General features: G+C 36.7%; 1 protein-coding gene across 8 annotated transcripts in view; it reads left to right on the forward strand.

Moving 5' to 3' along the window:
• Positions 1-6,169: 6,169 nt before the first annotated feature.
• PPP1R12B (protein phosphatase 1 regulatory subunit 12B) overlaps positions 6,170-27,794 on the forward strand; it is a 233,711-nt gene continuing 212,086 nt past the window's right edge. For 7 of the 8 annotated variants that reach the window (XM_031937143.1, XM_031937144.1, XM_023501872.2 and 4 more), the window contains exon 1: positions 6,170-6,593. In XM_031937143.1, coding sequence (XP_031793003.1) covers positions 6,300-6,593 — 294 coding nt within the window. In that variant the 5' untranslated portion in view covers positions 6,170-6,299. The remainder of the gene's footprint in view (positions 6,594-27,794) is intronic. The other variant, XM_031937147.1, reaches the window with a different exon arrangement.

Genomic DNA, 27,794 nt, shown 5'->3' on the forward strand with positions numbered 1-27,794 from the left:
ACTTCTCCTTTTTTTCACCTTTTTTGACATTATCTCCCTCTCTTGCTTCCCTCAAGTCTCTAATGAATGTTCTTCCTTTCAAGGTCAATTCCTCTACCCACTCTTGATTACATTCCTCATTCTCTAACAGTTTAATTACACCATCATTCTTACTCTCCAGTCCTCATTCTCCATCTACTGATCCTTCCTTGCTGCCTAAAACAGTGCCCATCTTTAAAACTCCACTGGTTCCAATCATGAATACCATTTTTCATCCTTATCTCTCTTCTCCTTGAATGAATTTCTTTTTAAAAAGTTATCTGCATTTAAGTTTTGCAAGTTTTCTAAATGTTCTCTCTACCTTAAGTCTCTCTTTACTCCAAAGTTAATCCTCCATTCAGCTGTCAAAATGATTTTCCTAAAACATGTCACTCACTACTCAATAAACTCTGGCTCCCAAGACCAATAGAATCAAATAGAACTCCTTTCTTTGACATTTAAAACTCTTTGTAAAATGACCCTTTCCTATCTTTCCAGTATTTTAACAAAGTATTTTTCTTCATGTAAACAATCTTGTCATTACAATTTCCCTCCTCAACTCTACCTGTTAGTATCCCTGGCTTTCTTTAACACTTAGTTCAAATGCTACTTCTTGCAGGAGACCTTTCATGATCACTCAGCTGCTAATGTTTTAAGATTCCTTTTTGAGGTTTCCTTCTATCTATTCTATATTTTTTTTCTACACACACACATACACATACACAATCACACACACAAACACTTACTACAAAAATATATGTGCACCAAATCCAGTTACATAATATATTCTAAGTACAAAATGTACTCTAATTTTAGTCCTTATATTTTTGTACATGTAGGTCATTCATCTTTCTTCAGTCTTGGGGCATAAGCCTAGGAGTGTTATAGTCAAAAGGTATGCACATTTTAGGGCAAAATTCCAAATTGTGTTCCAGAATAATTTGGCCACTTCATAGCTCCACTAATAGTGCTCAAGTGTTTCTGTTTTTTTGTAAGCCTGCCAACATTTTGCATTTTCCATTCCTACCATCTTGCTGAGTTGATGGGGGTGAGATTAAACCTTAAAGCAGTTTTATTTGCATTTCTCTATCAGTGCTTTGGAGCAATTTTGAATATAGTCACGATAGCTTAGATTTCCTTCTTTGAAAACTGCTGGTTCAAGTACTTTGACCATTTATTTTTTCAAAATGAAAGGAAGAAGGATAAGTAGCATTATATCTCAAACTATGGAACAAACCAGTTATTGTTAAAGCAATTTAGTATTCATTGACGAGCAGAAAAGTTGATCATTGGAACTGAGTAGGTGCTCAACATACAGACATAAACCTAGAGATCCCTAGTGCTGAGTTAGAGGCTCACTATTTGATAAAATCTTCTGGAAAAGCTGGAAAGTAATCTAACAGAAATTACATTTATTGATCCATCCTCTCCCAATCTCAGGGACCTGACACATATTTCTTTTTCTAGATAGGACAAAAAAAGTCAGCACAATTGATTGATATATTGAAAAAGTCTAAAAATATTCATGATACCTGTGGACCTTCTATTTCTATGAAGAGTTGGGTTGGGACTGTCTTCTCATATCTTTTTGACTGCCATTTAATCCTTATAATTTTGTTGCATTTACTTTTGATTTTTTGGAGTATTGTTCTTTCCATTTATATCATTGTAGTTATTGTAAATATTGTTTTCTTGGCTCTGCTTACTTTACCCTGTATTAGTTCATATAGATCTTTCCATACCTCTCTATACATCACTTCTTATATATAGTAATTTTCCATTTCATTCATGTACCATAATTTGTTTAGCTATTCCCCAAATAATAGGCATCTATTTTGTTTCCAATTCTTCACTATCATGAAAGGTGCTGTTATAAAAATTTTGGAGTATATGGGGACCTTTTTCTTTTTTTCTTTTTAAGACTTCCTTGAATTATAAGCTCAGTAATGGAGTCCTTGGTTCAAAGAATACAGACATTTAGTCACCTTTATTTGGATAATTTGGATAATTACAAAATGTTTTCCGAAATTCCAAAATGGCTGCACCATTTCACAGCTCCAACAACAATGTATTTAGATTGCTTAACTTTTAGTAACTTCTCCAATTTTGACTATTGACAATTTTTGCCAAATTGTAGTATATATGAGGAAACTTTAGTGTTGTTTTGATTTGAATTTTTCTTAGTTATTAGTGATTTGGAGCTTTTAAACATGTGGTTGTGATTATTTTGCATTTTTTGAACTGTTTGTTCATATGCTTTAACCATTTATCTATTGGGGAATAGCTATTAGTCATACCTACACAAAAACACATACACATATACTCACTCATTCGTTCACTCATCATACTAATTGCTTATATATCTTGGATGCCAAAACATTATTAGAGAAATTTGATAGAAAGATACTTTTTTCCATTTAATCACTTCCCTTTTTATCCTTGATGCATTGATGCTGTCTGTGCAGAGGTTTATCAGTTTCAAGTAATCTGTTATCCATCTTAACTTTTGTAATTGTTTCCATCACTTGTTTAACCAAACAAGGATAGATCTTCTGCTCATAGCTGTGAGAAGTATACAATCTGGTTTTTTTTTTCTATTTTTTTATTGTATGATTTTTAATACATAAGGTCAAGTATCCATTTAGATTTATTGTGGAATGTGATGTAAGGTGTTGTTCTAAGCCTAATTTCTGCCAGGCTGCTTTCTAGTTTTCCCAGCAGTTTTTATCAGAAAAAAATTTTTTTCTAGAAATTTATGTTTTTCACTTTATCAAATATTGGATTATTGAATCACATTGTTTCCCAATCTCTCTTATTTGTGTTCCATTGATTGTTCTCTCTAGTCTTTAATCAATCTTAATGACTGCTATTCTTCTTCTTTTATCCTTAATTCTTTTCAAAATTTCCTCTAATATTCCAGAGCCTTTATTTTTTGGAAATAAATTTTATATTATTTTATCAAGTTTTGTAAAGTATCCTCTGGTAAGTTGATTGGTATAACCATATAGCTGTTGATAGTTTTATTTTCTTCCTTTGTAACTGCCTGTTTATATCCTTTGATTAGTTGACTATTGGAAGAATGGTTCATATAATTTAAATTCCACAAAATTAGCATATTTCTTCATAAGTTTTTCTAATTCCATTATATATATATATATAGAATTCTATTATATTAGTTTATATAACCAGTTAATAATACCTACTTGTTACATATATATATATATATACTAGTATCAAAAAGACTTTAAGAACTGGAAAATTTGACAATTTGTAAAATTATGTTAAAATGATGGTATTGGACAAGACTTTGCTCATTTTGCTTTGTGGCTTTCATTTGGGAATAATTTGTAGGGAAGAAATAATTAGAAAGAAACAAATTGGCTATTTCTGTACATTTATAGATATGTGATAATGAGCTTGTGAATCTGCAATATTTTGAGAGAGCATAGCATAGTGGATAGGGGATTGTCTCTGTTTAGAGCTACAAGGCTCATTGAATTTAGCTTCCCCATTTTAATTTTTTTTTTTAACAGATGAGAAAACAGAGAGACAGAGAAATTATGTGTCCATGTCATACAGCAAGTATGATTTATTCAGAATGTTTTCTGTTAAAGATCATTTCAATTACATTGTTGTAGTTATTATGTATTTTGTTTTTCTAGTATCTCTTACTTCATTTTGTATCAGTTCATAAAAATTGTCTTATGTTTCTTTAAATTCCTCACATGTAAAATTTCTTATTTTATAATATTCCATTGCATTCTTATACCACATTTTGTTCATCTATTTCCCAGTTGATGAACACCCAATATATTTTCCTTGATTTGATATTGCAAAAGTATAACTATGAATATTGGAATCTTGATGTACTTGAAATATATTGGTATACATCCTTAAAATACCATTATTTTTTATTTTTTGAACTTAAGAAACATTTCCAAAATAAAGAACAGAAAAAGTTTGTAAATGAAATCACAAATCTCTCTTATGTGTACCTCATATTTTAAAAAAGTAGATAATAAATTTAATATGGTCAAAGCCATTATTGTCTGTACCTCCCTCTGAACTTCTTTCCATTCACTTAAGATTGCTTCAATGATATTCTTTTCTTTTTTTCAAAAATTATTATTCTTTTAAGATGTAGATTCTGTTTAGATTCTTCTGAAAAGAATATTCCTATGAATCAAAGATAAAAAAAAAAAAAGTAGAATGTGCTGTATATTCAAGTAGTGTGAGTCTTTCTCAACAGTAGTTTATAAGCAAAGGCTAAATAACAGCTTTTAGGGTAGGTTGTGAATGGGATTTCTATTTAAGAATGGGATGGACTTGAAGGCCTTAGACTTTCCCTACAATTCTGAGAACTTTTGTTTCTGTGACAATTTAATCACTAGTAAGATGCTGGGGTGGAATGATAGGAGGTGCTATGTTAACAAGGTTAAAAGGTAAGTGTTATAAATAATTTTAATCATAATAATTAACTGACATGACAAACAAAGCAATACATACAACAGAGAGATACAAGGCTATGTAAAATGCATCTATAATAATTTGTGTTCCTCATACTGATTATTATGTATATTTTTATTGATACTTCAGCAAGATACTATCAAGGTTAATTAGTATTTGTGAAGTAACAAAAATACCCATAAAATGCACTTTGTAGATAGGCACATTATTAGATAAAATTATCACATTGCATTCATATTATTACTTTTCAAGTGAGGTATCCATTTAATTCAGAGAGAGAGAGAGAGACAGAGACAGAGAGACAGAGACAGAGAGAAACAGAGACAGAGAGAGACAGAGAGAGAGAGAAAGAGAGAGAGAGAGACAGACAGAGACAGAGAGAGACAGAGAGAGACAGAGAGAGAGAGACAGAGACACACACACACACAGAGACAGACAGACAGACAGACAGAGAAAGACAGAGAGAGAGAGAGACAGAGAGAGAGACTGAATTAGGTTATTTATACTAGTGATAACTGAATCATAAGATATTTGTGAAAGGTCCCATGTCAGAGAATAGGAAAGTGTCTTCTTTACTACCTGTCCAATGCTCTAATCAATAGATGCTCTCCACCTCTATGAAAATCATTTAATTATTTAATAAAGGAACTAGGACCTCGTGGGGCATTGTGTTTTAAATAACTGAAATATACATAGACTTTCAAGTTGGCATGATATACTTTGTATCCAACACAATACGCACCCTGTTGATTCAGATTGTTTATTTTGCTGCATAGACTTCCAAAATATCCTAGAGGATGTTATGTGTCCTTTGCTGTCTCACTTCCAGTGGTTTTGTTTGTTTGTTGTTGTTTTTTTTTAGAATATCTACCGTTGGATTAAAAATAGACGTTTATGTGTTGTGATCTATGGATGAATGAATGAATGGACGGAGAGATAGATGGGGCAGTGTGGTACAGTCGATAGCTGCCCTCTCTTGAGGAAGTCGGGAAGACGTGGATTCAGATCCTGTCTTCGGCACACACGGGTTATGCGAATCTGGGTAAGAATCATCCAGCCTCTCCAGGACTCGGGAAACTGCAAGACTGCAGAGATGGGGCTGAGCTGAGCTGGGAGGGGGGAGGCCTCCACATCCAGAACCTCCCTAAGTCAATGCAATTACAGGTCGGATGCCTCTTTGCCCCGCCCCCTCCTTGCTATATTGTCTATAATATTAAAACGTTATTCAGGAGACCTCTATTTTTTCACGTAGTCTATGCTTTACTTTCCTGTTCTGGATGAAAAGGAGCAGAAGATCGCTTCTCTCCCACCTCCAAGAGGGAACATAAAAGTAATAGGATCGGTAGTAAAATAGCGCTCACAGCGAACTACAACTCCCGAAACACCACGAGGAAAATTCGGCTGACACCTTCCCGCCTGCCCCCTTCCCACCTCCCCGCCTCCCCCGGTTCTGCCCCAGAGATGGTTGGAGTATTTGGAACACTTCGGGGCAAAGGTGACCCCGTTGGGTACCGCGGCGAGCAAAAGAGCCAACTGGTGGCCGCCTCCTTTGCGATGCATGCAGGGACTTGTAGTTCTCGGGCGAGCAGCAAGGGCTTCGTACATTAGCACCGGACACTACATGTTCCATGAGGTGGCTCGGTCCGGGCAGCGCCTGCGTGTTGAGGCTGGGGGGAGTCGAGCGGGCGGCGCTGGCGGCGGGAGGAGTAAAGATGGCTGCGCGGGGGTCTCCGCCTTCTGCTCCCGGTTGAATCGCGGGGAGGGCGGCGGCGGCGACCAGGCTAGCAGCAGCGGCGGCAGCCGGGACCGGGGCCATGGCAGAGCTGGAACACCTGGGTGGGAAGCGGGCCGAGTCAGCGCGGGTGCGGCGGGCCGAGCAGCTACGGCGTTGGCGAGGCTCGCTGACGGAGCAGGAGTCGGCGGAGCGGCGGGGCTCCGGACGCCAGCTGCCTTCGTCCCGCCGCGGGGGGCCTCGGGTCCGCTTTGAGGACGGGGCCGTCTTCTTGGCAGCCTGCTCCAGCGGGGACACGGACGAAGTGAAGCGGCTGCTCGCCCGGGGAGCCGACATCAACACGGTCAACGTCGACGGGCTGACAGCCCTGCACCAGGTAACCGCGGGCACCTGCGAGCCCCCTGCCGCCCTCCCCTTAGGGCCAGCGCCCCGGTCCGTCCGGCGGGACAGGGACCGGTGTGAGCGGCCGCCCCCTGCCCCAGAGACCGCCCCAGCTCCCCATGCACCACCCTCGGGACCAGGTCATTCCCTGCCAGGTGTGTCTCGGCTTTGTGTGCTGCCCCGCGCCGCGACACCCCCTCTCCCCACGGGCTGCCCGCGGCGCCTCCCTTTCGGGGATTCAGTTTCGCTTCTGCCGGGTTACGCTTCCCGGGAGCGGCGTTACATCGGCGTCTCGTCAGTGTCACTGTCCGGTGCCGCTTATAGAAGGGCTCCCTGTCCGCGCTGCCCCCTATAGAACAGCTTTCGGAGCAAGCCCCTCAGGGCGGTCTCACCTGCCCGCAGCTCTGCCGAAGCCGCGGGGCTCAGCCCCGGCGTCCCGCCACATTAGTAGCTCCTCCTACGTGCTGGGATCCATAAGTCCCCCATAGACATCGTTACCAAACTTTATCTCGCGTGGAACCCTCTTTTTTTTTTAATCCCTAAATTCATTATTACCAACGCTTTGTTTCCTCTAAAGCACAACCAGTGTGTGACTTGGGTGCTGTCCATCATGGGAGACCTTACTGTCACTTATGTCCTCTGTCACCTATACAGTGACCTCTCTGCTTCTCAGTGTAGGAACCGCACAGTTCATCATACTGTATAAGGCCTCCTTGTAGAAGTCCTGTAGTCTATTTATGTGGAGTTTGGAGGCAATGACAGTTTGGTATTTTTGGTAATTACACCTTTCTTACTCCCGTTTCTGCATTGCTTCCTTATAATGTTAAGGATAACTAATTTCATTTTTCAAATATTATTTCGTCAGTTTGGTGAGCTGGTAGCTCATTCATTATATCTTTCTCATTTCTTTTCCTCTCAGCAAAGTCTACAATCTGGGCAAAGTAAATATGATTGATTATTAGACGTGATTCAACAAGTATTTAGGAAATCAGAATTCCCTAAATAATGCTGTCCAGTAGATTAAGTTCAGAAATCTTTTATCATGTATGTAGGTGTTGTAGAGTGGTTAAAGGACTATACATTCATTCATATTTACTTCCATTAATCTATATATGGGAGGATTTATACCACTATATCAGTGCCTCTGTATCACTGAGAATGTGAAAATTGAGATAGAAACTCAGATTAACATATATGCTTTAGTTTCACTTTTCTTTGGAACTCCTTGGGAGATATTTGGTGTCCAGGAGGATTCTTGTTTTGTAGATGGGATTTTTGGATGGGAAGGAGACATGTAGAAAAGAGTCATCCAGATATTTCTTGGTGGAAAGAGAAACCTTTCCTGGTTCCTTTTCAACACATAATTGATTCAATCATAGCATCACAGAGAGTTTTCTCAGTGTAATAATTTTGTTTTTTGTAAAGTGACTACTAGTCACTTTGCCCCATATTTCTATTATACTTAATTTTATCATAACGCACTAGGAATAGCCATCCTACTCATTGATTGCTATCCTTCCAAAGAAGGTTCTTTTTGCCTGATAAATGCCTTATAATTGTTTCCTTAGTTCTTTATAACCTCTCTTTGTACATCTAAAGCAGGGGTCCTCACACTTTTTAAATAGGGGGCCAGTTCACTGTCCCTTAGACTGTTGGAGGGCTGGACTATAGTAAAAACAAAAACTTTGTTTTGTGGGACTTTAAATAAAGAAACTTCATAGCCCTGGGTGAGGGGGATAATCATCCTCTACTGCCGCATCTGGCCCTCGGGCCATAGTTTGAGGACCCCTGCATCTAAAGTGTAATCCCTGTCATATTTGTCATAACTGACAAATAGCTTTACATTTAGTATCCCCCCGAAGCATGACTATAGTGGGATTAAAGGTGTGAAATTTTGTTTTCTTTACATCTGCTAATCCCAAAGTTGGAATTTCTGGTATCATCAATAGGGTCAACAGTAAGCCCAACTAGGTAAGTCATAGTACCAATTTATACTGGAAAGAGCTCAGCTAATAACTTAGGGCCGGTTAAAGGCTTTGAGGTCAAAACAGCCTCCTATTGAGGAGCTCTCTTTGTTAACATTTAGACAAGGGGCCTTTATTGGCACAGGCACTCATTTGTAAGTCAGTTTCCGGCAAAGTAACATTATGTCTCTCCATGGTCTGAATCACTCTCAAGGTAAACAGATTATTTTAAAAATGCAGGTCAAGGGCAGCCAGAAATTGAACAACCTGCTTTTCAGACGGATCTTTTTCTGATAAAGTGAAGAATGGTGATAATTATTTGGATAAATCAGTTTTTAAAAGCACTATTTATTCATTAGTTATACAGCAGATTTGACATTAATTATCTGGATAATGCTCCCTTTCTGACTTTTTTTTTTTTTTTTTTGTCTTAGAGGTCTAGCCAAATGTAGCAGTATCTGTAACCTCTCATCTTGGTGTTTTAGAAGGAAGCCACCTTAAAGAATTTCTCTACTTTGAATTTCCTTCGATGTTTTTCCTCTTTGTCCTACAAGGTCACAGAAGGTTTTTTCATTTCCACATGGTAGTAGTTTTTTGTAGGTGTTGTCTTAGTACTTCTGATTTACTCTTCTTGGCAATCTTTACTAAACCCACAAAGTATCTGAGTCCAAGATAACAAGCACTAGGAAAACTATTAATGTAACTTGAAATGGGTGGGAATGGAAAACACCTCAAAGGTTAAACATATTGTTACCAAAGCACAGAAACTTGATGCGTTATTTAAGATGGTATAAATTGTAACTATAAAGGTCTTTCAAAAAAATATCATTTCAAATAACCACTTACTTAAGTTAAGTAGATACTTCATACTGGGTACATGCAAAACAATTATTATTAGTTAAATTACTTATATATTTCCTGAGGGAGATTAGGTTGGTAATTATTCATGGGTTGGCAAATTTGGAGCATATTTTTTGGCAAAACTAAAAGATAACATCCTATATAGAAAGTCTTCACATTGTGACTCTTAAGAGATGTGGGTTTTGGATTGTACACCGTATTTACAACATTATTAATCTGCAGTGACTGGGCAAGTGATTATCCTGGGAAAATAGATAGTAAATTCTGATGAATACCAGACTAAGGTATAGGACAGAATGCTTCCTTATTTCTAAAAGGGCTGGATCTGAGGGGAGCAGTTGGCTGTTTGCAATAACCCAATTCCATCTCTAGGCCTGCCAGGAGGTCCAATCCAGTCATATGACTCCCTATTTCTTCTGGGATCAAATACAAACTTTTGAACACTCTTGAAAATCCTCATAACCTAACTACAGCCTACGTTTTTTAGTGACACTATATTGTCTTCTTCCAGCACTTCTTATACTGATCTTTTAAAAAAAATTTTTTTCTTTTCTTTTTTTTTTTTTTATTATAGCTTCTTATATACAAAACATATGCATGGGTAATTTTTCAATACTGACCCTTGCAAAAACTTCTCTTTCAACTTTTCTCCTTCTTCCCCCATGATGGCAGGTAGTCCCATACATGTTAAATATACTGACTTTCTTACTGGCCTCACTCATATACAACAACATTCCATCTGCTATCTCTAAGCCTTTGCATGGGCAAGCCCCCTTTCCTGGAATTCAATCTCTTCTCACCTTCATCTCTTAGAATTCCTCTTTCTTTCCAAACTGTGCTGAAGCTCACTGATCCTCCAATTGCTAGTGCCCTACCTTTATGGCCTTCTATTAATTTTGTATATATTCTTCATATGCAATTACAAATATTAGAATCCATTAGAATATAAGCTCCTTGAGGACTTTCCTTTCTTCTTTCCTTCCTCTCTCCCTCCTTCCCTTCCTCCTTCCTTCCTTCCTTCCTTCTTTTTTTCCTTCCTTCTTCTGTCTTTCCTCCCTTCCTCTCTCTCTCTATCCCCAGCACCAAGCATGGTATTGGTTCAGATTAAGCACTTGCTAAATGCAGCTTCATTGATTTTTGAATTCACTTACATTAAGATTGTTTTTAATGATTCTAGGTTTTCAGTTTAGATAGGAATAGTCAGGCCTTCAGTCATCCCTATATTCAAATGGACCTAATTTCCTTATCAATGATTGGCATATTAGATTTATTCTAATTTAGCCTACAGCCCACAGATTATTGATCTCTAAGATCATTTATAGAAGCCCTTTCTATTTATTTTGTTTTTTTTAATGCCTTTTGATATACTACAGTCATTTTCTGAAACTCTCCATTTCTCATTGACTTCTTCATTGAAATAAAAACAGTTCAGCAGAATTGATCAACACAGAGCTGTCTGTTAGTATATACAGCAATCTTAGTCCTCAGCCTTTCTGTCTAGAGTAGGAAAATTAATTTCATCATCTGGCCTCCACCATTAAGATTTGTCATTATGTTTAATCTGAAATCAGCTACCTTTTAAAGCTGTTTTTACTTACATTATTTTAGTCTTCATGCATATTATTTTTTTAAATCAACAAACAATTATTAAGTACTTACATTTGGTCTGACACTAAAGAAAAACAGTTTTCGCCCTCAAGGAGCTTATATTTTCATGGGGAAAACAAACACATAAATGAATAACTGAAAACTGGTTGTGGTGGAAAAGTAGGTACCCTTGGTATTGGGGCTCATTGGTTGTTTGGTTAATAGGGAGTGATTGATTTAAGAGCTTTTCCCAAATAGAGACTCTAGGAAAAGCTCATCCTTGGTGGAAGGGGCCACACAAGAATGGATACAGAAGATAGGTGAGTTGTAGCAATGTATTTTGGAGAACACTTTGTTTTACAATTTACAATGTTTTATAATTGCAATTACAAAATATTGTTTTACAATATGTAGAAGCATTTATTTTCTTTTCTGGTATGCATAGGGTCTTTTCTTTAATCTGAACTTTTCTTCATCTTTTTTTTTTCCTGGGAAGCTAGGACTTCTTGTCCTGCAAGCCAGCGACTTCTTATTGAAGATTTTTCTTCATTCCCCATCACTGGGTAATTAGTTTGTAGTTAAGTTGGACAGAGTCTGTCTTTTGGCTTTTCCTTCTTCAGGACTGAGTCAAAATTCATTTAGGTCTTCCTACATAACTCTAAACTTGTATTTGTCACTTATGATGGTAGAGTAGTATTCCATTGCATTCATATATTAGCTTGCCTGGCAATTGTGCTGCTGATTAACACTCCCTTTTATTTTCATTTTTTGCAACTGTAAGAGTACTGCTAGAAGTATTCCAAGATATATGGATACATATAAATATATGTATACACCAGTAGCAGACTTGCTGGATCAAACAATACTAACAGATTATTCACTTTCCTTGCATAATTCTAAATGATTTTTCCAGAGGGTTGCACTAACAGCTCCACCAACAGTATATTATTTGTATATTATATGTATTAATCTTTCTATAGACCAGGGATTCTTAATCTTTTTTGCATCATGGACATCGTTGGTATGCTGGTGAACCTTCTAAACCCCTTCTCAGAAGAGTGGTTTTATTATTATTATTATAGCTTTTTATTTACAAGATATATGCATGGGTAATTTTACAGCATTGACAATTGCCAGACCTTTTGTTCCAATTTTTCCCCTCCTTCCCCCTATCCCCTCCCCCAGATGGCAGGTTGACCGATACATGTTAAATATGTTAAAGTATAAATTAAATACAATATTAGTATACATGTCCAAACAGTTATTTTGCGGTACAAAAAGAATCGGACTTTGAAATAGTGCACTATTAGCCTGTGAAGGAAATAAAAAATACAGGCGGACAAAAATAGAAGGATTGGGAATTCTATGTAGTGATTCATAGTCTTCTCCCAGAGTTCTTTCCCTGGGCGTAGCTGGTTCAGTTCATTACTGCTCTATTGGAACTGATTTGGTTCATCTCATTGTTGAAGATGGTCAAGTCCATCAGAATTGATCATCATATAGTATTGTAGTTGAAGTATATAATGATCTCCTGATTCTACTCATTTCACTCAGCATCAGTTCGTGTAAGTCTCTCCAGGCCTTTCTGAAATCTTCCTGTTGGTCATTTCTTACAGAACAATAATATTCCATAATATTCATATACCACAATTTATTCAGCCATTTTCCAATTGAGGGGCATCCACTCAGTTTCCAGTTTCTGGCCACTACAAATTCAATTTCCAGTTTCTGGCCACTACAAAGAGGACTGCCATAAACATTCTTGCACATACAGGTCCCTTTCCCTTCAGAAGAGTGTTTTTAAAGTGTAACACAAAATATCTAAGATTACAAAAGAAATCAATTACATCAAAATATAGCAGCAAACTATTTTCCAAAATTCATTGACCCCAGGTTAAAAATTCTTGGGTGTGTAGGACCCTCCAGCCTAGTGTTTCTATCTTTCATCATTGTCAGTTTGATGAGCTTGGAGAGAAACAAAATTTGATTAATTTGATTTTTTTTTTAACTAGGGATTTGGCTCATTTTTACAAAGTTGATAATTAGTATTTTTTCCCTCCCTCCCTCCCTTCTTTCCTCCCTTCCTTCATTCCCCCCTCCTTTCCTCCCTTCCTTCCTTCCAAAATGGTTATATTCTTTGATCATCACTTGTGAAATGATCCTCATGCAGATGAGGAAATTTGGACCAAGAGAAGTTTAAGGGATTTGCTCAGTGTGACAGCTAATGACTGTCAAGGCTAGTATTGGAACTCAGGGCTCTTTTCATTTCACACCATTCTGTGGTGTGAAATTAATCTTAATTAATTTGAAATTGAATTGACCCTGGCCATGGAAGGGAGATGAGCAAATAGCCACAGAAAACTTCAGTGCTGGGCTTGGAGGTAAGAAGACTTGGGTTAAATTTAGCTGCAGGAACTAACTCCCTGTGTGATCCTGAGCAAGTCATTCTACCTTTGCCTCAATTTCCTAAACTGTAAAATAGGGGTAATATCAGTTTTTCTCCCAGGGTTATAAGGATCTGATGAGACAATATTTGTAAAGCACCTGTGCCCAGTTCTGGCACACAATTTATACATACTTATTCTCTTCTCTTTCTTCCAGTGAGGCTAAAGTCATTATAAACTTGAAGACCATTATAATTATGTTTACTTAAGTAGGAGACAGTTAACTTGCATGTTGAAATGAAAATATTTATCTCTGTTTCTTCTCCATTGCTACTATAAACAAAAGTGGTACTCACTCCTAATCATCACAATCATATTAACTTAATTTACATGATGCTTTAAAGTTTATAACTTGTTTCTTTTCTTTATATTAATTCTGTTAACTAGTGCAAATAGTATCCCTATTTTGCATGTAAGGTTTGAGACACTAAGGGTTAAATGACTTGCCCCAGGGCACATAGTTAAGTAAATATCAAAGGAGAGATGCAAACTCAGGTCCTCAGGTATCCTTTTATTTTTTTTTTTAATTCAATTTTATTTTGTTTTTAGTTTGAAGTTTTCTTCCACCTCCTCCTTCCCACACTGTGAAAACAAGAAAGTTGAAACCATTACAAACATGTCTCATCAGGCAAAACAAATTCTTTCATTAACCATGTTGGTATTCTTTCCGCTATACCATGTTTCCATCTTGTAACCATATAATTGTAACTCCAGTCAATTTTGCCTCACTCTGACATTTTTCCTTAGTGCCAGGATACAGGAAAAATAAGTGTTCTAAGTGGAGATCCTTTTGGCTCCTTTCTAATAGCAGGGCCAGAAAAGCATTGACTCAGTCTCTCTCTCCTTTTTGGTTTTTATGTTTGTTTGTTTGTTTTTTGTTATTGTTGTTTTGGGGAGGAGTTGTAGTATATTGGATATCTGGCTCCTTTTTTTTTGCTTGATGATTAAACCCCATATTTCCAGATCTTGGATTTTGGAGCAGAGTTAACATTGGATACAGGGCATTTTGTTTTTGAGATGGTAACTATGAGTGATTTTTCTCTGCCTGGATTTTCTTTCTAGCCAAATTCTTTCTCTTTATTAGTAAAGTTCTATTAAATAGCTGTGTTACCATACTAGTTTGTGGAATTTTCTTTTTGAGCTTTTTAAAAATAGTCAATATATGTTATTTACTTTTTTTGTAGCTTAATTGTAATTCTGATAATCAGGGGACTGGCTAAAAGACTTTTTCAGATTTCTTTTAGTGGTTTGAGTTTTAAACTGGGAATAGCTTTTCTTATTAAATCTTTAACAATAGAGATGAGGTGTTAGGTGTTTTTTAATGTTACTTAAGAATCTATTTATTAACTGCTGTTGACTCTCTGCTGATAATCAGATTCTTCTTTTCAATTCAGATCTTTTCTTTCAGGTTTTTTCCTTTTACTTATTCATCTTCCCTAAAGACACTACAATTGTATGGTCTTGCTGTTCAGTGAGCCAATTAGTCAATGAACACATATTAAGGAGGAGCTGTATCAGAGTTGATGTGATCTTGTAGGAAGAATAATTTCTGAAGATAAAGATGGCATCCAGGAGAACACCCAGATGGGAAATAATGCTGTTTGAGTTGTTTTCTTAGTTGTAATGATAGGTTGTGATGATCTTCTTTCATCCAGCGCCCTGTGTGACTAGTATCACATAATGAGCTGATTGATCATTACTTCAGGAATAGAATAAAGCTGAGGATTTTTGAATAGCTGTGAACTTCTGTGCTTGTCGCAGGACTGTGGGTCTAAATTATTGTTTGTTAAAGGCTGTGTTATGGCACTTCCAGACTAATTTTTTAAAAGTCTTCATTCTTCTTTTATTTCAATTGGCCTTCCTCCCCCCCCTTCCTCCTCATAAAGGCTTATTACTTTCCTTGTGTACTTTGCTGAATGGTTGGTACCCATCCAAAAAAGATAAGGAACATCTTGGGAATCAAATCTTCTGGATTGTGAGTTACTTGAGATTTATGGCCTGGGTTTGATTTAAAGATGTGGAAGTTTTTCTCTTTCCATATCCTATAGCCAGTCAACATTAATTAAGAAGTGATAAAGTAGTGTTTATAGTCAGCAATCAAATAAGCTCTTATTATGTGACTAAAATTGGGCTGAATACTTAGGGGTTAGAAAATAAATATATAAATGGACAAGTCTGTTCTCACAAAACTTGCGATTGTGTGTGTGTGTGTATGTATGCATATATATATATATATGTTATATATCTTTTGACATGCTGGGTTTGATAGGAGAAAACTCTCTGTGTGTGTGTATGCTTGTGTGTATAATATTAATCTTTATTGTGGTGCTTTTCATCAATGTGGATAGTATCCAATGTAGAAGCCCTCTCCACCAATGTAGATGTGCGACATGTCTATAACTTATCTGATAAAACCAGTAATGTCTTAGAATTTTTTTTTTAATTTAATAGCCTTTTATTTACAGGTTATATGCATGGGTAACTTTACAGCATTAACAATTGCCAAACCTCTTGTTCCAATTTTTCACCTCTTACCCCCCCACCCCCTCCCCTAGATGGCAGGATGACCAGTAGATGTTAAATACATTAAAATATAAATTAGATACACAATAAGTACACATGACCAAAACGTTATTTTGCTGTACAAAAAGAATCAGACTCTGAAATATTGTACAATTAGCTTGTGAAGGAAATCAAAAATGCAGGTGTGCATAAATATAGGGATTGGGAATTCAATGTAATGGTTTTTAGTCATCTCCCAGAGTTCTTTTTCTGGGCATAGCTAGTTCAGTTCATTACTGCTCCATTAGAAATGATTTGGTTGATCTCGTTGCTGAGGATGGCCTGGTCCATCAGAACTGGTCATCATATAGTATTGTTGTTGAAGTATATAATGATCTCCTGGTCCTGCTCATTTCACTCAGCATCAGTTCGTGTAAGTCTCTCCAGGCCTTTCTGAAATCATCCTGTTGGTCATTTCTTACAGAACAGTAATATTCCATAATATTCATATACCACAATTTACCCAACCATTCTCCAACTGATGGACATCCATTCAGTTTCCAGTGTCTAGCCACTACAAAAAGGGCTGCCACAAACATTCGTGCACATACAGGTCCCTTTCCCTTCTTTATAATCTCTTTGGGATATAATCCCAGTAGTAACACTGCTGGATCAAAGGGTATGCACAGTTTGATAACTTTTTGAGCATAGTTCCAAACTACTCTCCAAAATGGTTGGATTCGTTCACAACTCCACCAACAATGAATCAATGTCCCAGTTTTCCCACATCCCCTCCAACAATCATCATTATTTTTTCCTGTCATCTTAGCCAATCTGACAGGTGTGTAGTGGTATCTTAGAGTTGTCTTAATTTGCATTTCTCTGATTAATAATGACTTGGAGCATCTTTTCATATGACTAGAAATAATGTCTTAGAATTTAAACTTAAATCTTTTTGTCTCTTAGTGAATAAAAGAAACTGTCTCTACCACAGCTCATTCCTCTTGATGAAATTGGTGTATATATGGAAAAAAACATCATTATTGTTTAAAACTATATATGATTGTACACAGTGACAGCAAGATTATGTGATGATCAATTGTGATGGGACTTGACTCTTTTCAGCAGTGTGGTGATCCAAGACAATTACAATAGACTTGGATGGGAAATGCTATTCACATCCAGAGAGAGAATTGTGGAGACTGCATATAGTTTGAAGCATAGCATTTAAAAAAAAAAAACAAAAAAACTTTTTGTTTGTTTGTTTCCTTCTTCTTTCTTGTGGTCTTCCCCCCCCCCCCCATTTTTTTTAAATAGCCTTTTATTTACAGGTTATATGCATGGTTAACTTTACAGCATTGTCAGTTGCCAAACCTCTTGTTCCAATTTTTCCCCTCCTTACCCCCAGCCCCTCCCCCAGATGGGAGGATGACCAGTAGATGTTAAATATATTAAAATATAAATTAGCTACACAATAAGTATACAGGACCAAACTGTTATTTTGCTGTACAAAAAGAATCAGATTCTCAAATATTGTACAATTAGCCTATGAAGGAAATCAAAAAGTCAGGTGGGCAAAAATACAGGGATTGGGAATTCAATGTAATGGTTTTTAGTCATCTCCCAGAATTCTTTCACTGGGTGTAGCTGGTTCAGTTCATTACTGCTCCATTGGAACTGATTTGGTTGATCTCATTGCTGAGGATGGCCAGGTCCATCAGAATTGGTCATCATATAGTATTGTTGTTGAAGTATATAATGATCTCTTGGCCCTGCTCATTTCACTCAGCATCAGTTTGTGTAAGTCTTTCAGGCCTTTCTGAAATCATCCTGTTGGTCATTTCTAACAGAATAATAATATTCCATAATATTCATATGCCACAATTTATTCAGCCATTCTCCAATTGATGGGCATCCACTCAGTTTCCAGTTTCTGGCCACCACAAAGAGGGCTGCCACAACATTTTGGCACATACAGGTCCCTTTCCCTTCTTTATGATCTCTTTGGGATATAAGCCCAGTAGTAACACTGCTGGATCAAAGGGTATACACAGTTTGATAACTTTTTGAGCATAATTCCAAATTGCTCTCCAGAATAGTTGGATATATTCACAATTCCACCAACAATGTATTAGTGTCCCTGTTTTCCCACATCCCTTCCAACATTCCGCATTATCTTTCCCTGTCATTCTAGCCAGTCTGACAGGTGGTATCTCAGAGTTGTATTAATTTGCATTTCTCTGATTAATAATGAGTTGGAGCATCTTTTCATATGATTAGAAATAGTTTCAATTTCTTCATCTGAAAATTGTCTGTTCATATCCTTTGACCATTTATCAATTGGAGAATGGCTTGATTTCTTATAAATTAGAGTCAATTCTCTATATATTTTGGAAATGAGGCCTTTATCAGAACCTTTGACTGTAAAAATATTTTCCCAGTTTATTGCTTCCCTTCTAATTTTGTCTGCATTAGTTTTGTTTGTACAAAAACTTTTCAGTTTGGTATAGTCAAAATTTTCTATTTTGTGATCAGTAATGATCTCTAGTACTTCTTTGGTCATAAATTCCTTCCTCTCCCACAGGTCTTGAGAGGTAAACTATCCTGTGTTCCTCTAATTTATTTATAATCTCATTCTTTATGCCTAGGTCATGAACCCATTTTGACCTTATCTTGGTGTACGGTGTTAAGCGTGGATCAATGCCTAGTTTGTGCCATATTAGTTTCCAATTTTCCCAGCAATTTTTGTCAAACAGTAAGTTCTTATCCCAAAAGCTGGGGTCTTTGGGTTTGTCAAACACTAGGTTGCTATAGTTGTTGACTATTTTGTCCTTTGAACCTAACCTATTCCACTGATCAACTAATCTATTCCTTAGCCAATACCAAATGGTTTTGGTAACTGCTGCTTTATAATATAATTTTAGATCTGGTACAGCTAAGCCACCTTCATTTGATTTTTTTTTCATTAATTCCCTTGAAATTCTTGATCTTTTGTTTTTCCATATGAATTTTGTTATTTTTTCTAAGTCATTAAAATAGTTTTTTGGGAGTCTGATTGGTATAGCGCTAAACAAATAGATTAGTTTAGGTAGAATTGTCATCTTTATTATATTTGCTCACCCTATCCAAGAGTATTTAATATTTTTCCAATTGGTTAGATCAGATTTAATTTGTGTGAAAAGTGATTTGTAATTTTGCTCATAAAGTTGCTGATTTTCCCTTGGCAGATAGATTCCTAAATATTTTATACTATCAGTAGTTACTTTAAATGGAATTTCTCTTTGTAACTCTGACTGTTGGATTTTGTTAGTGATATATAAAAATCCTGATGATTTATGTGGGTTTATTTTGTATCCTGCAACTTTGCTAAAGTTGTGGATTATTTCTAATAACTTTTTAGTAGAAGCTCTGGGGTTCTCTGAGTATACCATCATATCATCAGCAAAGAATGATAATTTGGTTTCCTGGTTGCCTCCTCCAATTCCTTTCATCTCTTTCTCAACTCTTATTGCCAAAGCTAGCATTTCTAATACAATATTGAATAGTAACGGTGATAGTGGGCAGCCTTGTTTCACTCCTGATCTTATTGGGAATGGTTGCAGTTTTTCCCCATTACATATGATGCTTACTGATGACTTTAAATAGATGCTGCTGATTATTTTAAGGAAAAGTCCATTTATTCCTATACTCTCAAGTGTTTTTAATAGGAATGGATGTTGGATTTTATCAAATGCTTTTTCTGCATCTATTGAGATGATCATATGGTCTTTTCCCCTTTTGATCTGATTCTTTTTGCATAATATGACAAATAAGAAAATATGTTTAAAAGCATTATACATGTTTAACCTACATCAGTTGCTTGTTTTGGGGATGAGGGAAGTGAGGAAAGGAGAAGGGAAAAAAATTAAGAACTCAAAATCCTACAAAAATGAATGTTGAAAACTATGTGTATTTGGAGAAATAAAATACTATTTAAAAAGCTCTATGTAAAATAAAATAATCTTATTACTGACATTTTAGTTTTCATTTTAAACATTTTAAATTTGTGTTTTGTATGTAGTATCTCTTAATCTTCAAGCTGGAAGGTCGTTAATTACAGACAACATTTTTATCAGTGCTTAGATGAAGACTTAAGTGACATGCTTATCAGATTTGTTCATGACATAAACTTGGAAGGAGTGGCCAATATATTGAATGACAGAATCAGGATCCAGAAAGATTTTGATATGCTGAGTCTGTTGGAGAAAACTGTGCATGTACATGTCTATCTATCTCCAGCAATCAAATTGTTGTCTTTTGTTATTTCTATTCGAATGCACAGCATATGTCTAATGAGATAGAATAGAGCCATGCCCAGTAAGCATAGTGGAGCATTAGGAAAATCCCTGGCCCTAGATCTAGAGAACCTGGGACCAGTTCTTCCCTTTGACACTTAATCCCTATAGGACCTTGGGCAAATCACTGAAGCTTTCTGGACCTCTATTTGGTATCTTTAAAATGAGGAAATGGTCTTGATGGTCTCTGAGGTCCCTTCTGGATATGTGATCGTATGACAGTCAGTGTGGGGAAATCTAAGGTAACAAGTTAACAAAATGTCCCTGCAGCCAATTCTTACTGTATAGTCATCCAAATGGGTTACTTTTCTAGATCAGGTGTTTGTGATACAAAGGAGCAAGGAGGAGGGTTAATTTTTGGTTCCTCAGAGGACTTTAATTACAATCACTTAGGCATATCTGACATACATACACCCTAGATTTTTGAGAGCAGATTTCACAGAGTTCAGAGAAAGGATCTAGTGGCTTAAAATAATTTTACAGGATTTAGAGAAAGGTCTAGTGGCTTAAAATCCTACAGAGAAAAGCAGCCATAAAGAATAGGAAGAATAAAACTTTGAAGAAGCAACAAAAAGCTTGGATGAAAAAGAAAAGAGACCAATATCAATGTACAGGGATCTCACCAAAAATTGAATATTTTAAAAATCTCTTATCAAAGATAACTGAAGATGTGTTCAAAAGTCTGATGTGATGCTTTTAGAAAATGATCAGGAATTCCAAAATCATACTAAAGTTCAAAATTTACTTAAGTGTCTTGGGAAACTGAGGGCGAATTGACTTTTTGTTATTGTTATAGACAGGTACTTTCATTGGTATAAAAAACTTCATCGAGTAAACTCCTCCCAATGCAGATCAGTACCCATCTTTTTGTTGCCTTGAGGGTGTAAAGAAATGGTGATTGGCTCAGGTTTACACACTGGACATGTATATCAGAGAGAGAGAAATGTGGATTGATTTGTGGATTAGATAATAATACAGTTTAAGTAGGTACAAGATTGTTTGAACAGGTGAGACCAAAAGTCATTAATAGATTGATGAAGGGAATATGAAATACATGGGGAGCTCTCTAGTGGAGTGCTCTAGGGAACTGTCCTTGACTTTATGCTGTTTCACATTTTTGTCAGTTGATTTGGATGAAGGCACAGAAGGCATGCTTGTCAAATTTACAGTTGTTGTAAGGCTAGAAGGGAAAGCCAATATGTTGGATTACAGAGTCAGGATGCAAAAGCATCTTGATAGATTAGAACCTAATAATGTTAAATGTAATAGGGCTAAAGGGAAGGTTCTACACTTGTGTTTAAAAATGCATTAACTTCTTTAGTACAGCACAGGGAAGGCATAACTAGGACAAGTTTATGTGGAAAAGATATGGTATTTTTAGTGAATTGTGAGGTTAATTGGAGTCAACAGTGTAATGTTGTAGCCAAAAAAGTCAGCAACATCTTAGACTGATTTAAGAGAGGCAGATTGTCCAGAATGAGATAGGGGATGGTTCTCTTGATAGTCTCTGTTTAGTTACATGAAAGGTATTGTATTCAAGCTAGAGAATCAGGTTTTGGGAAGCTTGTGTTTGTCTAGAGAGTGTTTTGGAGAGGGTGACAAGGAATTGAAGGGCCTTGAGACTATCCCATATGCTGGATTGGTTGAAGGAAGTAGAAAAGACTTGAGGATAAAGAACAAGATAACTGCTGTCAAGTATTCTTCTATTTGGGGAAGGGAAGAAACCACTTATTGGGCGCCTGCTATATGTCAGGCTCTGTATTGAATGCTTTCCAAATATCTCCTCTGATCTCACCCCAGTCCTGTTATTATCCTCATTGAGAATTTGAGACAAGCAAAGGTCGAGTGACCTTTCCAAGGTCTGGCAACTTGTGAATTTCTGAGGATTGGAAATCAGGCTTTTCTGACTCTGTACCCAGGGCACACTCTAATGAACCACCTATCTGAGGGAGAATCAGCAACCAGAGCCAAAGGGGAGAAGTTGTAGAGAAGTTGTACAAATCTGAGTTTTTCCAGAAGTCTTCTTATATCCTGTAGAGCTGTTTTGATGGGGCAGTGGCTTTCTCCTCACCAAAGATCTCCCAAGAATGACCAATTGATTACTTGTGGATGTCATGGCAGAATTCTTATTCTAGATCCTTGAGGTCCCTTTCAGTTCATCGATGGCTCTCATGCTATAGTAATGACCCATGAAAAGTCTTATGGTGTTAGAAGTCAGATGCACAAAAATAGCATTGGGAAGATTGGGCTTTTTGGCAGTTTGTGAAAGACCCCAAGGGGTTTTAGTTGACTGCCAATTCAATGTGAGCATGTTGGTGGCAATTTAGTTGCCAAAAAACTAATGTAATCTTAAATTTCCTTTATGGTAATAAATAGCATTTACATAACACTTTAAGGATTGCAGGATGTTTTATGTATGTTACTTTGCTTGATGCTCACTACAATCCTGTGAGGCAGGTGCTATTATTGTTCCCATTATACATGCAAAGAAACTGAGAGTAAGAGGCTTGCCTGTTTAACTGATAAGTGTCTGAGGAAGAATTTAAATGAAAATCTTTTAAACTTCAAGCCCAAAACTCTGTCCATTTTGCTACCTGTCCCACTGTGCTCCTTAAACTGGAGTGTCAACATGAAGAGTGATAGACCTACTGAGGAGGATTTTTAACTGATCAGGCCATAATGTTTCTAAGGACCACCTTTTAGGAAACTCATTGACAAAGAGAGACATATCACCTAGGTTTAAGCAGATAATCATAAAGATGTTGAGAATTGTGTAACATATGGAAAGGTTGAAAGAGCTGGAGATGTTTAAGCTGGAGAATATTTAGAGGGAACTTAATCATTGTCTTCAGATATTTGAAAGTTGGACTTTTCTATGTCTTAAGAGAACAGCACTAAAATGAATGGGTCAAATTTACAGGGAGGCAGATTTCAGTTTCTCATGAGGAAAAATTTCTTTGCAATTAATGCTATCTGAAAATAGAACAGATTTTCTTAACACATTCAAGTACATGGTTATAAAGGTTATTCAAGCGGTAGTCATACTTTGAATAGTGCTTGAGTGAGATTATCTTTAATATGGTTGTTTAACTTTAAGGTTCTACAAATGTTAATATTTTAACTTTAATTATTTGTTTTATCAGAGAATTTTTAGTTTTTTCATGCAATTTAAAAATGATTTTTATTACATTCGGGGACAATTCTTTCTTCAGTTTAATAGAGAATAATAGAAAGCTGAAATTCATCTTTTCAATTTGAAATTTGTCCGGAAGCTCTGTAGGCACCTGAACTTCGCCATACTCAAAACAATTTATTATTTTTCTCCTTATCCTGCCCTTTCTCAAACATAATTTATTTTTATTGAGAAAAAAAAAACAGCCCTTCTAGTTATCCAAATTTCCCTCCTTACAGTAGTTTTTGACTCTTCCTTCTTCACTCCACCCTTCCCCATATCCAATCAATTGCCAGATGTTATTGAATTTATCTTCCCAACATCTTTCAAATCCCTGTTTACCTGATTACCAACCCTGTTCAAGCTGTTACCAGCTTTTTCCTAGACAACAGTATTCCAAATGAGCTTCAAAGGCTCTCTCTCTTCTTCAGCCTATCATTTCCACTGGTGCCAAAATTTGATATTCCTAAAGTGCTAGTCTTACCATATCATTCTCCCACTTAAGAATCTTTAGAAGTGTTCTATTGCCTTTAGGATAAGATATAAACTCTTCAGCTTAGCATTTAGATCTCTTCACAAAATGATATTAGCTACTTTTCTAGACTTATTTCCTATTCTCTCCTTTCTCTCTCTCTCTCTCTCTCTCTCTCTCTCTCTCTCTCTCTCTCCCCTCCCCCCCCCCTCCAAACAAAATTCCCTTATTCTGTGTCTCCTGATCCTCTCTTATTTCTAGGATCAAATATAAAGCACTTTGTCATTTAAAATTCCTTGCAACCCACCCATTCTCTTATCTTTCCAATCTTTTTACATTTTGGTCCCCTCTTTGTACTCTATAATCTAGCAGCAATGGCCTTTTGGCTATTCCTAACTCTGCCTCTGCCTTTTTTCTGACTATCCACCATGCTTGATAGCCCATCATCCTTCTGTACCTGCCCACCTGTCCTTCCCTTTCACCCCTTCTTGAATTTATTATAATTCATCTCAAAACTTATTTTCTGTATATCTGTATCTACATATATATTTTTGTATATCTATCTGAATGACTTCTTAAAAGCAGCCTAAGGACTTAATAAATGTTTATTGACTGAGTAGAACAGTTCTTTGTATATCATAGGCAAATAATAAATATTTATTGAGGTGAAGTAAATTTAAAGAATTATTTTATTAAAATATACTTTAGTGGAATGATTTTGTTCCATTGAAATGGAAGATACCAGAAAATTAAATAATTCTAAATTCTAACTAGAAACTCAGTTATTATGGATAATATTTTATACACTAAAACTAGTTCTTTTAACTAATTTGGGCATTATTTTGAGCTTTTTTTCCTTATTTGAATTGGAAAGGAATGTGTTCAAAGAAAAGAGAAATAATGAAAAGTGAAGATAGATTTAGTGTCTTTCAAAAAAAAATCACTATATTTGCATCATTGAAGGAAGGTAGAAGTAAAGAAAAAAAGGGTAGCTAGGTGGCACAGATAGAATATCCATTATGGAGTCAGGAAGACCAAGTTCAAATCTCGCCTAAGACACTTCCTAGCTCTGTGACCCTGGGCAAGTTGCTTAACCCTGTTTGTCTCAGTTGCGTCACCTATAAAATGAGCTAGAAAAAGAAACTGCAAACTACTTCAGTTTCCTTGCCAAGAAAACCCCAAATGGGATTATGAAGAGTTGGACACAACTGACAAATGACTGAAAACAAGAATAGAGAAAGAAGTGTCCATTCTTCAGAACAACAGTCAGGTATGGACAAGTTATGTGCCTGTCTTGAGGAATGAAAATGATATTTGGAGCACTCAAATGGAGACTAGATTGATCACCTATGGGCTGAACTTTAAGACTTTAGAAAAGTCTGCCTTTCTGTTCACTGTGAATTTGATTTCATTATAGGATGTGTAGGTTTTAAGAATTATGGGTTTTTTACAAGGGAACCTTTTCTTGGAAATAGGCTCACTCTTCACTTTGCTCCTGGACCACATCTTCTCAATCTTTTTTAACTCGCTTTTTGGATAGTTGACATAACTTAGATGATATAGCTATTTAAAAATGAAATTATTTTTGTGCGTTATCTGGAAATAGTCCCTTTACTTTATAATCACTTCTCATATTTTTCTTTGTGTTCAAATTTTCCTATTTGACACTTAAGTAGCAACATGAAAAATGAGGTTGGAAGAAAGTTACTAAACTTTAAAAAAAAAATGTAAAGAATCATTTCTCCTTGCCACTGAAAACCCCTCTTTTCAGAAAGATTGCCCCCTCTCTTGTCCCCACTCTCTTGCTTATGTTCAGGCTCTCTTTACTTACTGGCTGCTTTGCTACTAACTACAGGTCTGCCCTTGTCTTCCTCTGCACAAAAACCCCTCTCTTGACCCATCCATCCCTGTAAGCTTTTATCCCATAGCTCCCCTCCTCTTGTGTGGCTAAATTGCTTGAGAAACCCTTTTGTGGTTGGTGCCTTCTCTTCCTTTCTTCTCATTCTCTCTTTAGCTCATCATCCAACCACACTTGTTTCTTCCAAAGTTACTCATCAGTCTTTTAATTGTAGATATAATACTCTTTCTCCAAAGTTACTCATCTTTTAATTGCAAATTTAACTGCCTTCCTCAGTCCTCATCTTTCTTGAACTTTGATATTACTGATCATCCTCCTTGATATTCTGCAGGTTTTCAGGACAGGCTTTTTCATGGTTCTCCTCATTGACTCCTACTCTCATTCTTCTTTGCTGGCTCTCCCTCAAGGTCAGGCCCATCAGCCGTGGGTGTCCAAGAGAGCCTTCTTCTGCCTTCTCTTTAGCCTCTCTATTTTACTTTGTGGTCTAATCGATTCCCATGGACTTATAATCTCTCTGCTGATGATTCTCAGATCTACTTACGCAGTTCTGCCACTGACCTTGAGTCTCCCATCTCCAGCTGTTTATTGGATATCTTAGATCGGTTGTTACACAAATAGACAACTTAAGGCCAGCATGGCTAACACTGAACTCATTGTATTTCCCCCCAAACCTTCTTCCCTTGTTAACTTCTCTTGTACTGTTGAGGGTACCATTATCCTCCTAGGCCTCCAGGCTTGCAACCTAGATGTCATCCTTGACTCCTCTCTCTTTCAATCTGCCCCTCCCTCCCAAATCTATTATCAAAGCCTGTTGATTTTACTTCCCGAACATCTGTCTATACACCCCCTTCTCTCCTCTGAGGCTGCCTTTACTCTGTTCAGTCCTCATCCCCTCACTTATGGAATATGACATTGGCCTTTTGATTGGTTAGTCTGCCACAAGTCTTTCCCCACTCCAGTCTAGCCTCTGCTCAGGTATCAAAAATCTTTTTAAAATTTTTTTTATATTAAAGCTTTTTATTTTCAAAACATATGCATTGGATAATTTTTCAGCATTGACCCTTGCAAAATCTTATGTTCCAAAATTTTCCTCCCATTCTCCTTACCTTTTCTCCTAGATGTCAAGTAATCCATTATATGTTAAACATGTGCAATTCTTCTTTATATATTTCCACAATTATCCTGCTGTACAAGAAAAATCAGATCAAAAAAGAAAAAAAAATGAGAGAAAACAAAATGCAAGCAAAAAATACTATACTGTGATCCACACTCAGTTCCCACAGTCCTCTCTCTGGGTGCAAATGGCTGTCTTCATCATTGGAACTGGTCTGAATCATCTCATTGTTGAAGAGAGCCAGATCCATCAGAATTGATCTTTGTATAATTTTGTTGTTGCTGTGTATAATGATCTCCTGGTTCTACTCATTTCACTCAGCATCAGTTCATGTAAGTCTCTCCAGGCCTCTCTGAAATCATCCTGCTGATCATTTCTTATAGAACAATAATATTCCATAACATTCATACACCATAATTTATTCAACCATTTTCCAACTGATGGGCATCCACTCAGTTTCCAGTTTCTTGCCACCACAAAAAGGGCTGCCACAAACATTTTTGCACATGTGCATCTTTTTCCCTATTTTTATGATCTCTTTGAGATACAGGCCCAGTAATGGCACTACTGGATCAAAGTTTGGTAGCCCTTTGGGTATAATTCTGAACTGTTTTCCAGAATGACTGGATCAGTTCACAACTCCACCAACAATGTATTAGTGTCCCAGTTTTTCCACATCCCCTCCAACATTCATCATTATCTTTTCCTGTCATTTTAGCCAATCTGAGAGGTGTATATTAGTTAGTTGCATTTCTCTGATCAATACTGATTTAGAACACCCTTTCATATGACTGGAAATTGTTTCAATTTCTTCATCTGAGAATTCTCTGTTCATATCTTTAGGTGTCAAAAATCTTAAAGCTTAGTTATGACCAAATTCCAATGACT

The sequence above is a fragment of the Sarcophilus harrisii genome, chromosome 4, assembly GCF_902635505.1.
Source record: "Sarcophilus harrisii chromosome 4, mSarHar1.11, whole genome shotgun sequence".
Classification (NCBI taxonomy): domain Eukaryota; kingdom Metazoa; phylum Chordata; class Mammalia; order Dasyuromorphia; family Dasyuridae; genus Sarcophilus; species Sarcophilus harrisii.